Source organism: Metopolophium dirhodum, chromosome 1, assembly GCF_019925205.1.
Source record: "Metopolophium dirhodum isolate CAU chromosome 1, ASM1992520v1, whole genome shotgun sequence".
Lineage (NCBI taxonomy): Eukaryota > Metazoa > Arthropoda > Insecta > Hemiptera > Aphididae > Metopolophium > Metopolophium dirhodum.
In genome coordinates, this window is record NC_083560.1 from 109486892 (window position 1) to 109500989 (window position 14098).

Below are 14098 nucleotides of genomic sequence, written 5' to 3' on the forward strand. Positions count from 1 at the left end.
CTCTGGTGTCCGCAGCACGGCTCTGCCCTCCTCTTCCGGGTAAGCCATTCAATCTACAGACCGACGCAAGCGAAGTCGGAGTTGGTGCCGTGCTCTTCCAGTGGGGGGAGAGTGGTGACGGGAAAATCATTTCCTACGCCAGCAAAAAACTCAATCCAGCACAGGGAAGATACTCGACAGTTGAACGTGAATGCCCATAGTTTGGGCGGTTGACAGGTTCAGGCCGTATCTTGAGTCTGGTAAGTTTGTTATTTACAGATGACGCGGCACTCCGATGGTTACAGCAAGCTCGCTGTACGAACAGCAAACTAACGCGATGGGCACTACAACTCGCGGCTTTCGATTTTAAAATCCTGCACGGGCCCGGAGTAGAAATTGAAGCAACCGACGCGCTATCCCGTTGTCCGGTGGGACCGAATACAGTGGACGAAGAATCGTTGGAGAACAACATTCACGATCCGCCAGTGATTCGGCCCGGAGTGTCCGGAGAAACTTCCGGAGTCTTCGGTTATCTGTCCGGCATGTCCGGAGGATCCGGTGTGGGTGTCACCCAGTGTGGAGCGATCCAGCCGAAGAGGGAGGACGGAAACGTCACATTGCAAGTTGTCCGAGAGTGGCAACAAAACGACCCGAACATACAGGAGATAGTTGCTAAACTCTCCGGAGTCGGTGCAAGGTTCGGTCGGCTTCGGAAGTTTTACGTCATCCGGGACAAGGTGTTGCACCGCCACCCTTGATCCATCGATGGGGTGGTCGTCCCGGTAGACAAGGCCCAGATTCTGCTACAAAGGTTTCACGACCACAATACAGCGAATCACCCAGGGTGGAAAGAAACGTACCGAAGCATAGATTCGTTTATTTTGGGCCGGTATGCGAGAAGCAGTGCGTAATTACGTGCGGTCGTGTGACGTCTGTGCACGTGTAAAACCACTGAATCGCAAACCAGAAGATCGGATATGCACCCGAGTCCCACGGCAACATTGGGAGGTGCTGAGCATCGATCTTATGGGTCCATATCCACGAACGCAGCGGGGTAAGACAACGATTTTGGTAGTAACTGATTGTTACAGTCGCTGGGTAGAGGCGTACCCCCTAGGAAAGATGACGACCAAATCGATTGTGGATACATTCGAACGTGAGTTGTTCCCACGGTTCGGGTACCCGAGGGCATTATTGTCAGATAATGGCCCGCAGTTCGTGTCCAAGGAAATGGGAGACGCACTAAAGAGGTTGGGAGTGGAAGGATGGACGACTCCAATGTACAGTAAATGTTGTAGAGGTCTGGTAAATAGTGATAAATCACTTCCTTGAGGAAATAAAATTATTATAACCATAGACTAGTGGTGGGCACTATCGAATGAAAACTATCGACATATTCGACTGTTTGTAACTATCTAGTTAATCGATTGTTTTACAATAACTATCGAATAGTTTTCATTCGATTGAAAACTATCAACATTTTCATTCGAATAAAAACCATCGACATTTTAGTGTCTATAGCTCCATCAATTATTATCAAATTAATGTAAATCACCCGTCAAAATTCATTAAAAATTAAGTTGTGTCCGAATCATATTTCAAAAATATAGATTACCGTTTGAAAAAGTTACCCCTTGAACCTCACCATTCAAATAAAAAAAAAAATACTATACCAAATTAGTTCAGATTATTATAATACGATTCAAAAACGTTGTCACATAGGTTTTTTTCCTTATTTTAATATTTCAAGTAGTATATATTTGTATGTTCACAGCCAGCTTTTCCACGGTAAAAATTTTTTTTCAAGGGGGAATGTCCCCCTTGGAGCACTCAGATTTACCGTGTAACACATTTCACACTGATTGTTTGTAAAATTTTACCTCGAAAAAATGTACTGTATTTCATTTTTACTCATGTTGGTTACACTGATTTTTTTAATAATGATAAAAACATTATTTATTATTTACAATTATTTTAAGCTGATTGCTGATTATTTTTTTCATATTCAGTTACTAATGATCCATCGTTCACTCAAGTCGTGTCTCATTTTTCTTTATTTTCTCAAAGTTTTATTAAATTGTATAAGTTATTTAATTTCTTCAAAAATGAATTTTCAAAAATGCGCAAACGATGTCCAGTCATTGGTCGATCAAATACGATTCAATTCAACGCCAGCGTATCCAGAATTCTCTGCATTTGTATCTAGGTTACGATCTTTTAAAAGTTTTCCTCCAAATACCGGTCAGAATAAGTACAAGCTCTCAGAATGCGGATTTTACTATATCAATCTCGATGACGCAGTTCAATGTCATTGGTGTGGAGTAATTCTACATAGTTTTGAAATCGATGATAATTGTTTTATAGAACATACCCGATTCTCACCAAAATGTTTATATGTATTATTAATGAAAGGTAATCAGTTTGTTCAAAAAGTCTTAAGTAAATATTGTAAAACCGAAGTTATTTGTAATTGTGAAACCGGTTCGTACGACACCATTTGTTAAATCATGTTTTTTTTATATAATATACTGTTTATAATATTTGCTCTATTGAATAAAAAAAAAAAATAAAAAAAAAATTGAATGTTTTATCTTAAATGTTTTATTATTCGATTTAATATCTTGTGGACGTATAGCCTAGCGGGTTAGTGCGTATATAATAATTTAAAATGTTTTTCAGGTATCAGGTTAGTAAGTATATGTAAATTCCCTCTCTAGTATGCACTAATTCGCTAACTGTACGTTCACATTTTTTGCATTTTTTTTTATCCGAGTTTTTAGTATATAATATGACTGCAAAGGAAAAAACTAACAGTCCAATGTATAACTCCTAACAGTTATATCCTACTTTTTATTGTGTACTTTTTTAGCAAAAAAAAACTTCATTATGAGTCCACCAATAATTGTCTGTAAGTCTACATTCGACATCCGAGCTTTTAACAAGAAAAGTATTACAGTTGGATTACTAATTAATAAGCAGATTTCAATTATTTTATTATTAGAATGTAAACTTTCAAAGAAAATTATTACATTAAGTTTAGAAGAATGGTTCACACTGATGTCTGAATCTAATTACAATTCAATTATTAATAACCTAAATACCAGGGTGAGGCGTGTAAAGATTACCGATTCCTTTTCATATTCAATTAATGTTAAACAGAGTTCAATTACCCTACATCTAAACGAGGAATATATTACCTTGACACACGTAGATTTGTACCGGCTTCGTCAATTACAGAATTTGATTGATTTGTATGTGGTAGACAAGCAAAAACGTTTAGCAAATTATCAAATTACTTTCAACACTGCATATGACCTAATTAAAAATGATGTCCGTGGTCTGCCATCCACTTGCCAAAGGAACGAATTTACCAACCAATATATTCAAAACTATGATTTTAATTATTATAATCATTTACAGAACGATGACACATCATTTTTATATGAAATATTACAATTTCATTTTAACACATTGTCCGATATGATTTTACAAGATCTAATAATATAAAATATATAAATATGTTTAATAATTATTTATTTAAAAAATAAAAACTTTTTTATTCAATAATAAACTTGCTTTTTTTTCTTAAATTACATGTCACCTTTAATCATAAAGAATAGTTTTAATGCGTTTTAGTTTCAAATTTTATGTTTTCAGTAAATAAGTAGATTACATTTTGATAGTACAGAATTGATAGCAATGTTTCAATTAGAAATTTTTTTCTCAGACATACTATATAGTTTATAGGTTTATGTTTTCCAAGACCTTTGAGTATTGAACAAATAAAAACATACATGTATAATAATATTTTGTTTTATTAAATGAAACTCATTTTTCCGTATAATAATCAAACAACCGTCTTGCTTTTAATAGTTTGACGCTTTGGATCGGTTAGTAATTTATCAAATATAATTTGCATTGTCTCATTAAGACCAGTATGAAGTGTTTGATCTTTTGATTCGTCGGTCGTGTACAATCTAACAGTAGCTTCACTGAACTTCCATCTATTACAACAAATTATTTTATTTAAAAACAAAAGAAGTAAATAAAATCAGTAAAAAAAAAACAGATTCAGCAATAGTTATTAAATTTAAACCAATGTATTTACCTGTCCTTTACTGGTACATTCTCGATGTTAGTAACCTTATAATGACTTAGCACCCAAAGATCCTTTCCTTTTTCTTCAAAAGGCGTCTTTATTGTCACAACGCCATCTCCTTGTCTGAATGTTAGCGAATTAAATACTTCAACATCAAAATCTTCTGATCTCAAGCGTTCGCTGATATTATCTCTGTATGATGCATTCTATAAAAAAAAAATAAATTATTTATGCTATCATTAGGAAAAAAATATTATTTTTATTACCATTTTATTCTGCTTCTTTTTCATAGGTTTTTTAACACTTGTTTTTTCTGCAGAACGTTTTAATCCAGGTTTTGTTTTTGAAAAAGACGGTCTTATATCAATTGATTCGCTAAAATGTTCATTCTGTGAAACATAAAACATAGTATATTATTTTTTACTGTTTTTTTTCCATTATATATTTTTTCTATGTCCCAAGAATTATACCCAAAGCGTTGAGTAATGTTACGACGCACTTCCAATATACTATGTTATAATCAGTCATTTAATATTATTTTAAGAATTATAACCATAGCGTTGAGTGGTGTTACGACCGGCCTCCAATTTTCTATGGTTATAAGATATTTACTAAGTAGTTACTAACCTCTGAATCAGTTGAAGCAATTGTACGGTACGACATTTTATTTTGGTAGTATTTCTGTTGAACTGAGCTTCTTGTCCTGGGATGAAATCTTGAAGACTGGTGAATATTAGAGAATTCCCTCTGTCTTTTATACACAGATTTTTACCACTACTTCAATAATTAAGTATACAAATGGTCATAGCCTTACATTATAGAAACCTGCTAAAACATGAACATACAGGTACAACAGCAAAATCACATTACATGACTTTAAATTGACGCTAACATAACCTATCCCAGCCAAATGTTTATGACATTCACCTTTTACCATGGTCAATACCCTCCTTGAATAAATTTCTACAATAACCTTACCTTAGATGGGTGCTGAAACATGTTCATATACAACAGCAAATTACATTACATGAATTTAAATTATTACAAACAGGATTTAAAATAAATTAGAATGTATACATTCATTCTCAAAAACCAATTACATTATATGAATTTTAATTGTTGCTAACATAACCTGTCCAGCCAAATGTTTTCACATTTACTAAATGTCAATGCTTAGAATGTATACATTCATTCTCAAAAACCAATTATATTATATGAATCTAAATTGCTGTTAATATAACCTGCTCAGTCAAATGTTTTCACATTTACTTAATGTCAATGCCATTATAATATTAAAACAGGATGTAAAATAAGTTGAAATGTTTAAATCCATCACAAAAAATTCTAATGAGAGAAGAGAGGGTTATTTTCGGGTATAAAACCCAGAATTTCTTAGCTTATCGTCATCAGTTCAAGCAACAGCAGTTCCAAGAGCAGCCAGCAGCAGAACAGTCTTCTTCGCCAAAACAACAGCCAGCCAGCAGTTTACCAAACATCTTCAACGGCCAGTCAAAAGATTGTCAAAACAACTCTAACAAATAGACCAGCCATCATACTTAGAAAAAGTACTTCAATTTCTACAAGCTATGTAAGTACTATTTTTTTTTTTATTGTTATTATTTAATTTAACATCATACTTCTTTTTTTTTAAAAAATAAAATAGAATAATAACAATTTATTGTTGTAATGATAATACAGTTTTATAATATTACTATGGGTATTGAGTGTTTAGACTTAAAGATTTTTTTTCATAGATTATTTAAAATAAAAACATTAAAATAGAAGTAGTTGAAAGACGGTTTCTCAACTCTCACTTTTAGTCACTACTATAATATAAGCTGTTTTCTTTTTTTTTGTTAAGTTATGATCAAGTAACAATAATACGTTATAATTACACCATAGAGTAATAATACTAAAATGAATTACACCACGTACACAGTATAGAAGATGACTGATGTACCATACTATCATAGATTTACATAGATAAGATAGAACATCGGGCTTATCATTCATCAATAATATTGATAATTATTACCTAACCTCAAAAATCTTTAATAGTCAATCTCTTTCATGATAATAACTATAGATACCGTTATCTAGTAGTTGTTGCACGATACCTTGTTTTTATCAATGTTAAAATACTATAGCTGATTATAAATATTTTTTATAGATAATGTGATTGTTGTATTACACGTGTAATATTATCTTACGTAAAATGTTTTAATATAAAAAATGTTTTTTATTATATTAAAATATTCAATAATGTTTAATGACTGTATAAAATATATCCTAAAACGTATATTATACACATATATAAATTTAAATTATTTTTGCTATGTTTTTTTTATTGCTTTTACGTTAAGATTATTCGAAAGCTGCTGTCGCACGTTGATAGTAAACACGTAGTTGCTTTCGTGACAACGTAATGTTACCGTACGAACTCTACGATAGTTACAATCGCCCTATCTACTATTAACTAACATATAAACTATCACGTTTTTTTCTATTATCGTGTGACGTAGCTTCACTAGCAACTAAAATTTTATTTTTTATGATATAAATGCTATATTGTCTAATTTTTAAAGGTTTTTTATTTAGCTTTGAATAATATAATTAGTTATTATTATATATACGTATATACGTACATTCGTTGTTTTATAAATAATCGCTTTAAATAATTAGATTTATATAATATTTTATATTTTATACTAATGTATTTAGTCAAAAATTACAGATAATGAATTTTTGGTATTCATATGATTTTTGTAATGAACAAATTCAATATTATGGACAACAAATTGTAACCTTAACGAAGATGATTGATGAAAATAAGATTAAAGAAAGATATGAATATAAAGATCTCAAAAAAAAAATTAAAAACCTGAAATTCATTATTTATTTAAGTAGAACAAACTCTAACCCAAATTTTTCTTATATAAAAGATTTAAACGCAAAATTAGTTTTATTAAGAGAAGAAAAAATGGATATATGTAAAAAATATAGTGATTTATATGTTACAAATTTTCGTAAGCGAGAACACTGTTTCGGTAAAAGGTTAGATTTTATTACAACAGCAGAATCTAAGCGCGAAAGATTTAGATCAGGTTAAAATTTTTTTTTTAAATTTGTTATGAATAATTAGTAATAATATTATAAGTTTATATTTATGTATATAGGTATTCAATGTAATTTTCTTTTTTATAGTTTATAATATAGTATTGTTTTTTTCATTTACGTTATTATTAAATTATTCGTTAGTTTCTGCAAACTAAATATAATCATTGAAAACTATAATTTATACACGATCTACCATCATAGTTAATTTTTATTTTGATATAAATGCTTATATTATACTTGGTTTCATAAAATAATATAAGCATTTATATGTGAACTAACCTAATAAAGAAACATTTATATAAATATATATATAGGTCAGTCAGAGTGATTAATCATTACGCCAGAAAAATCGTAAGAGCTGATGAGGCCTGTGACAACGAACAAATATATGAATGTGTATACAAACTTTCGAAACTACCGATGACTTTAGAACTTTTAGAAGCCACTGGAATTGGTCTAGTGGTCAACAAATTAAGAAGTAGAGGCGGAGTCGTAGGGAAATTAGCAGAAAGAGTAGTCCTTACTTGGAAATATGTTGTAAAAACAGAAATATTATTATTTTCCCAAGGAGAACCATAGCTTTTAAGTGTTAAACATGTTAGTAAATTATGATTAACACAATTTTTTCTTATATAAAAGAGTTAAATATAAAATAAAATTGTAGGATATCTGTAAAATCCTCGATAACGTTATTTGGCCGCCGGCCTGTTATCTACAATAATTGTCGTCGGTCATTACGGTAGACTCCACGTCGAGAATATTCGATACCCCCGCCCCGCCTGTGCCATCTCGGTCACTGCCTGCCGTCTCACCGCGAACCCGTCAACGTCTAGTTAGTGACCCTCGGTCTGTTCGTTGCAACTGTTGCAACGGCCCCGGCACCTTTGTCACGTCCGCGTGTTGCGCGACAGACTATTTTTCTGCGTGATCGATGTTGTGAATGTGTCGTGTTAAGTATTCATCGGCCGTGGCGTTTCGCGTGTGTTAAGTCGATCCGTCCATATTAGTTACCCGTCGATCACCTGTGGTACGTTGTCTCGTGGTGTACGCGGGCAGGTATCTGGTTGTTGGCCGTCGCCATTGTGTTGCGTGGAGTATCGGCGACGTCCGAATTATTAGTGTGCGCCACCCGTCAGTGGCCATCGTTGGGATTCCCAGTCCACCAGCGTCGACTCGCCGTATGGACCAATTAAGCAGTCGGAAGGTGAACGAGTGGCAACATTGCGGGTACCAGGGAGACCGGTGATTGTATCATTATAATATTATTTTGTATCATTTGTACCTACGTGTTAATTTTACCTATGTATATCCATTAGTGGGCGCCCATCCATTTCATATGAATGTAAAACATTGTAATCTTACATATTAATATTAGGGCGGTGCTTCTGGCTCGCCATTAGAACATATTACCTTGAGTTCTTCATTCTTATTTATATTGACGTTACGTATAAGGGACCCACTCTCATCCGTGCCTTGCGTGGTGGTGCTTAGCGCTATCATTTTGTTCAGTCAGAGCGTGGAGCAATACAACACGATAAAATATTATTTAAGTGTAGCCGAGTCGGTCGTTGCCTCTGGGTCGGCAGTAAGGACTTTGTGCGAAATTTTTGGTAGCAGAGCGTGGTTACGTCCACATCTTATTTATTGTATTGTGTAGGATCTATGGGCCCGTCCTTAAGTTAAGTGTGTTTACTATTATAGCTAGTTAACTTTTGTTTGACACGTTGTGGTCGTAAACATTGTATAGATTAAAAATAATTTTGCGATTTAATCAATAATTCGCGGAAAAAAAAAAAAAAGCGCATTACTTGTGTCTTATTATTTTGATTTTGCATTTTTATTATTATTTTGCGTAAAGCGCGTCACTTGCCCCGTTATTTATTTAATTTGTCGAATAATTCCTTTTGTATTATTATTTCGCGAAAGGCGCATTAATTGTGGTGTTCTGATTTATGTTTGGCTCTGCAAATTAATAATTTTATTATTATTTAGCGTTAAGCGCGCGTTTGTTGGCGTAATAATATATTTTGATTTTGCGTCTAATAATTTATTATAATTATTTTTGCGTGAAGCGCGCAACTTGTCGTTTCTATTTATTTTTATTTGCGTTATTGATTTTAATTATTATTATTTCACGTAAAAGCGCTTTTATTACTTTGTGATTTATTATATTTTGATTGTGCGTCTAATAATTTATTATTATTATTTTTGCGTGAAGCGCGCTACTTGTCGCGCTCCTTTTATTTAATTTGTTGAATAATTTTGATCATTTTGTCGCGTTAAGCGCGCCCTTGGTCGCGTGAGAATCTACTTTGGGCTAAATTATTTCATTTTGCGCTTAGTATTTAATTGTATTTGCATATTAAAAAAAAAAAAAAAAAAAAAAAAAAAAAAATCCGTCGTCATGGCTGGTGATGAAGAAGTCGCGCGGGTCAAGCGGTTGAAACGTAGTTGTGAAGTCAAACGCAAGAGTTACGTCAATAAAATACGTGCAGTCCATAGTGTGGCCGTTCGGAGTGCGGAGGACACGTCTGTGGTACCCCAGCTATTGGTAATGGTTGAATCCCTCGATCACTTGTTGTCGTCCTTTACCATCGAAGATGAAGCATTGTTGAATTATTTGTTGGATTTAGAGCTTGACAATGAATATCCCGACACGGAGGGCGTCGAGATGTTCGAATTGGTCTCGTTTTCAAAAGCAACCGCCCATCGTTTTATGCAATACTGCCCCGACCAAATAACAACGTCTACACACGGCGGTTCACAGGTGTCATTAAACGATGTCGGCCAGAATGTCCAAAAGTCAGACGAACAAGTGATTACCGACAATGTTGCCATAGATGTGAGCCCAGGTGCCGTCCAATCAACTAAAGCAGGTTCTGTGAGGTCTAGTGGTGGTCAAGTCATCAAACCTACCCGCTTACCTGAGATACCACTGCCCACGTTCGAGGGCGACATTTATGAGTGGGTTACATTTCGTGATCGATTCACAACATCGGTGGACAATCGAACATATTTATCCGATATCGATAAGTTCTACTACTTGGTTGGGTGTTGTAAGGGGGCTGCTCGAGATGCTATTCGAGGCATTCCGGTATCAGACCACAATTACAGGCTGGCGTGGTCCACTCTCGAGGAAAGATTTGACAAACCCCGTCTGGTGGCACGCTCACTAATCGAGAAACTGTTAAACGCACCACGAGCTCCTTCAGAAAATTTAGTTGAGTTAAACAAATTGTTAGTGGTATTCGATGAAGGCGTATCGTTGCTCGAGTCCCTGCATCTACCAGATTTAGGCGATTTTATATTATTCTCCATAGCCGCTCGATGCTTGCCTACCTATAGCATCAAGTTATTCGAAGCCCAACTAGCCAACGGGTTTCCTACGGTACAAGAGTTGTTGAAGTTTGTAAAATCTCGTGTGGCCATATTAGAATGCATTCCACCAGAGCCTACATCAAAACAATCAAACTCTCACAAATCTACTAAGACTGCATCTCATAATGCGAGGAAGCCGCCACTGCATACCTCTATGGTTACAAGCAGCAACCCGTCAAAGGTATCACCGTCTTGCAAATGTTGCACGGGTACTCATGGTCTAACGTCATGCCCAAAGTTCAAGGGTTGGACGCAAGAAAATCGTAACAATTGGGCGCGAGTCAATAAGATTTGTTTTCGATGCCTACGTACAGGACACTGGGTGACCAAGTGCAAGTCTTCAAATGTATGCGGTCAATGCTCCCGAAGGCATCACTCGCTTCTGCATTCAGCTGGATTTGCTGCTCCGTCCAAAGAAGAGAATTCATCGGATGAGGGGCAACCAGACGTTGCCACCACATCGTCATGTCTTGGCCAAAATACTTCACCGTCGGTCATTCTCGGTACAGCTCTCATACACATGTCTGACAACGTTGGCGTGTTGCATACGGTCCGGGCGCTCATTGATTCAGCCTCACAAATTAGTGCTATTACTTCGGAGTGCACGAATCGTTTGGGACTCCGGATGCAAAAGTGGACATTACCTGTATCCGGTATCGGTGGTGTTCAGGTACAAAACGTTTTGGGGTTAGTGCGCTGTCAAGTACAACCAAGATTTTCACCAGATCCCGTCTTCAATTTTGATGCGTGGGTGTTTCCGACGATTACGGCTGATATGCCACGACAACCGCTATCCCGTTCGATAGCAGATAAATATCAGCATCTTGCCCTAGCGGATCCCTCATTTATTAACCCTGGTACCATCGATGTTTTATTAGGCGCAGACCTGTTTGCCCAAATTCTAAATGGAAAACGTGTGTCTGTAGGCGATGCTTTTCCGACAGCATTCGGAACGGTATTTGGATGGACGATCATCGGGCCGGTTTCAAATTCAACTTCCAATATTTCTGTGTCTTGCCATACATCACTTACTACTTCTGTCGAAACGCTGCTAGAGAAGTTCTGGGCGCTTGAAGAACCCGACGCGGCACCAGAACAGTTTACGCAGGAGGGGCAGTGTGAAGCAATATTTCGTGATGGCTGTACCCGCGATAATTCTGGTCGCTTTTGTGTACCGCTCTTGTTCCGCCAAGCAATTTCTGTTGACACTTTCCGTGGATCACGCGCCGTAGCTGAGAAGCGCTTCGAGCACTTGGAGAAGAAATTAGCCACTAACCCTCGTCTCCGAAGTTTATATTGTGATTTCATGTCTGAGTATTTGACGTTGGGACACATGTCTCCAGCCAAGTCCAATGGGGATTACTACATCCCACACCATGCCGTCTATCGCCCTACCGATAAAGACCCGAAAATACGAGTAGTGTTCGATGCTTCCGCGACATCGTATTCCGGCGTTTCTTTGAATGATTGCTTGCTTCCGGGACCGAAGTTACAGCGCGATGTTGTGGACGTCCTATTATTGTATCGGGTTCACCGATTTGCCTTCACAACTGATATAAGCAAGATGTACCGTCAGGTATCTGTATCTCCGTCGCATCGACGGTACCAACATATTTTGTGGAGATCATCGCCCGATCGAATGTTGCAAGCTTATGAACTCAACACTGTGACTTACGGCATCAACTGTGCCCCCTACCTCGCGATTAAGGTGTTGCGGTCTATTGCTGAGCAGGATTATAGTGACCTTCCATTCGTAAAGGAAGCTTTATTATATCAGACATACGTGGATGACATCTGCGCAGGCGGCGACACGTTGGACGAGGCCCTCTCCCTTCAAGATGGTCTTATTCGAGTTTTACATTGTGCTGGCATGGAGTTGAAAAAATGGGCCAGTAATACGCCCGTCCTACTTGATAAGATCCCCTCTGAGGACAGAACGTGCGAACCACTGTCGCTCGATGATTCTACTGGCACAGGGACGAAGGTATTGGGTTTACAATGGTCCCATCAAGATGACGCCTTTATGTATATTTTTCAACCCGAACGACACGTCTGCACGAAACGCGGTATGTTGTCCTTGATAGCGCGAATGTTCGATCCACTCGGACTCTTATCACCTGTCACATTCTTTGCAAAAACATTAATGCAACGTGTATGGAAAGCTGGGCTGTCATGGGATGAACAGCTGCCTTCAGATATCGCGGAGATCTGGTGCAGTTTCGTTACCGATTTATCCAATCTACAATGTGTCCGCATCCCTCGATTTATAGGCAGACCGTTACTTGCCGTTCCTGAAGCAGACATTCCAAACACAACTCGGACCTTGGAACAGCGGTGGAAGTTGGTCAGCCAATGTGTTCAAGCGTTTTGGCGTCGGTGGCGCAATGAATACCTCCAAACTCTCCAGATTCGCAGTCGGTGGACCAGTGACGCTCCAAATATATCGGTTGATGATATGGTCGTAATAAAAGACGCCAACACTCCGCCGTTGAAATGGCGTATGGGTCGCATGATAGAGGTATTACCAGGCTCCGACAAGGTTATCCGAGTCGTCCGGCTCCGAACTGCTACGGGTATCGTGACCCGTCCGGTAGTAAAAGTGGTTAAACTTATTAGCCATCCCTAGAGATTTTAAATCTCCATTCTATCTCTATGTCTGTTTATTTCTTATTTTTTATTTTATTGTTCCCTTCTCTGACTTATACACTCTTTTGCACCTGCGCCTAGGCACCACGTTCGTGAGTCACGGGGGGAGGGGCACTTTGATCAACCGCCATAAAAAATTAGGGGGCACGTTGTAATTTATGTATATATAAGCCCTGGCACTTGAATTATATCCCTATCTGAATTTTAAAATTTATTATTATAATGTGTATTTACATAAAAAAAAAAAAGAATGTATTTTTAGGTTAATCAGTTAGCACAAATCCAACGTTCACCAGTTCAATCTCCATATTTCAACAGTTTGCAGCCTTACATCCAGCAGTGTTTGGTAGTAAGACGTGCTCGTCTTACTAGGGGGAGGATGTCGGATATCTATAAAATCCTCGATAACGTTATTTGGCCGCCGGCCTGTTATCTACAATAATTGTCGTCGGTCATTACGGTAGACTCCACGTCGAGAATATTCGATACCCCCGCCCCGCCTGTGCCATCTCGGTCACTGCCTGCCGTCTCACCGCGAACCCGTCAACGTCTAGTTAGTGACCCTCGGTCTGTTCGTTGCAACTGTTGCAACGGCCCCGGCACCTTTGTCACGTCCGCGTGTTGCGCGACAGACTATTTTTCTGCGTGATCGATGTTGTGAATGTGTCGTGTTAAGTATTCATCGGCCGTGGCGTTTCGCGTGTGTTAAGTCGATCCGTCCATATTAGTTACCCGTCGATCACCTGTGGTACGTTGTCTCGTGGTGTACGCGGGCAGGTATCTGGTTGTTGGCCGTCGCCATTGTGTTGCGTGGAGTATCGGCGACGTCCGAATTATTAGTTTGCGCCACCCGTCAGTGGCCATCGTTGGGATTCCCAG

General features: G+C 37.4%; 2 protein-coding genes across 2 annotated transcripts; one reads left to right on the forward strand and one right to left on the reverse strand.

The window, feature by feature from the left end:
• Positions 1-3776: 3776 nt before the first annotated feature.
• LOC132934871 (uncharacterized) lies at positions 3777-5591 on the reverse strand. The gene is made up of 4 exons (XM_061001261.1): positions 4706-5591; positions 4345-4467; positions 4088-4284; positions 3777-3983 (listed from the first exon to the last, which is right to left on the reverse strand). Exons 1-4 carry the CDS (start codon positions 4739-4741, stop codon positions 3827-3829), a joined length of 513 nt encoding a protein of 170 aa, XP_060857244.1. The 5' UTR covers positions 4742-5591; the 3' UTR covers positions 3777-3826.
• A 4008-nt stretch (positions 5592-9599) lies between these two features.
• LOC132949996 (uncharacterized) lies at positions 9600-13199 on the forward strand. Its single transcript, XM_061021159.1, has one exon. The coding sequence runs from the start codon at positions 9600-9602 to the stop codon at positions 13197-13199; it is 3600 nt and encodes a 1199-aa protein (XP_060877142.1).
• The last annotated feature ends 899 nt before the right edge of the window (positions 13200-14098 follow it).

What these genes read in the sequence shown, in the direction of transcription:
- LOC132934871 (XM_061001261.1), bottom strand. Translation starts at nt 4,741, where the DNA reads ATGTCGTACCGTACAATTGCTTCAACTGATTCAGAG. An exon ending in AAAAGAAGCAGAATAAAATG is followed by an intron (nt 4,285 to 4,344) that starts GTAATAAAAATA and finishes TTTTTTTTATAG; the next exon opens with AATGCATCATACAGAGATAA. An exon ending in AATGTACCAGTAAAGGACAG is followed by an intron (nt 3,984 to 4,087) that starts GTAAATACATTG and finishes TTGTTGTAATAG; the next exon opens with ATGGAAGTTCAGTGAAGCTA.
- LOC132949996 (XM_061021159.1), top strand. Translation starts at nt 9,600, where the DNA reads ATGGCTGGTGATGAAGAAGTCGCGCGGGTCAAGCGGTTGAAACGTAGT.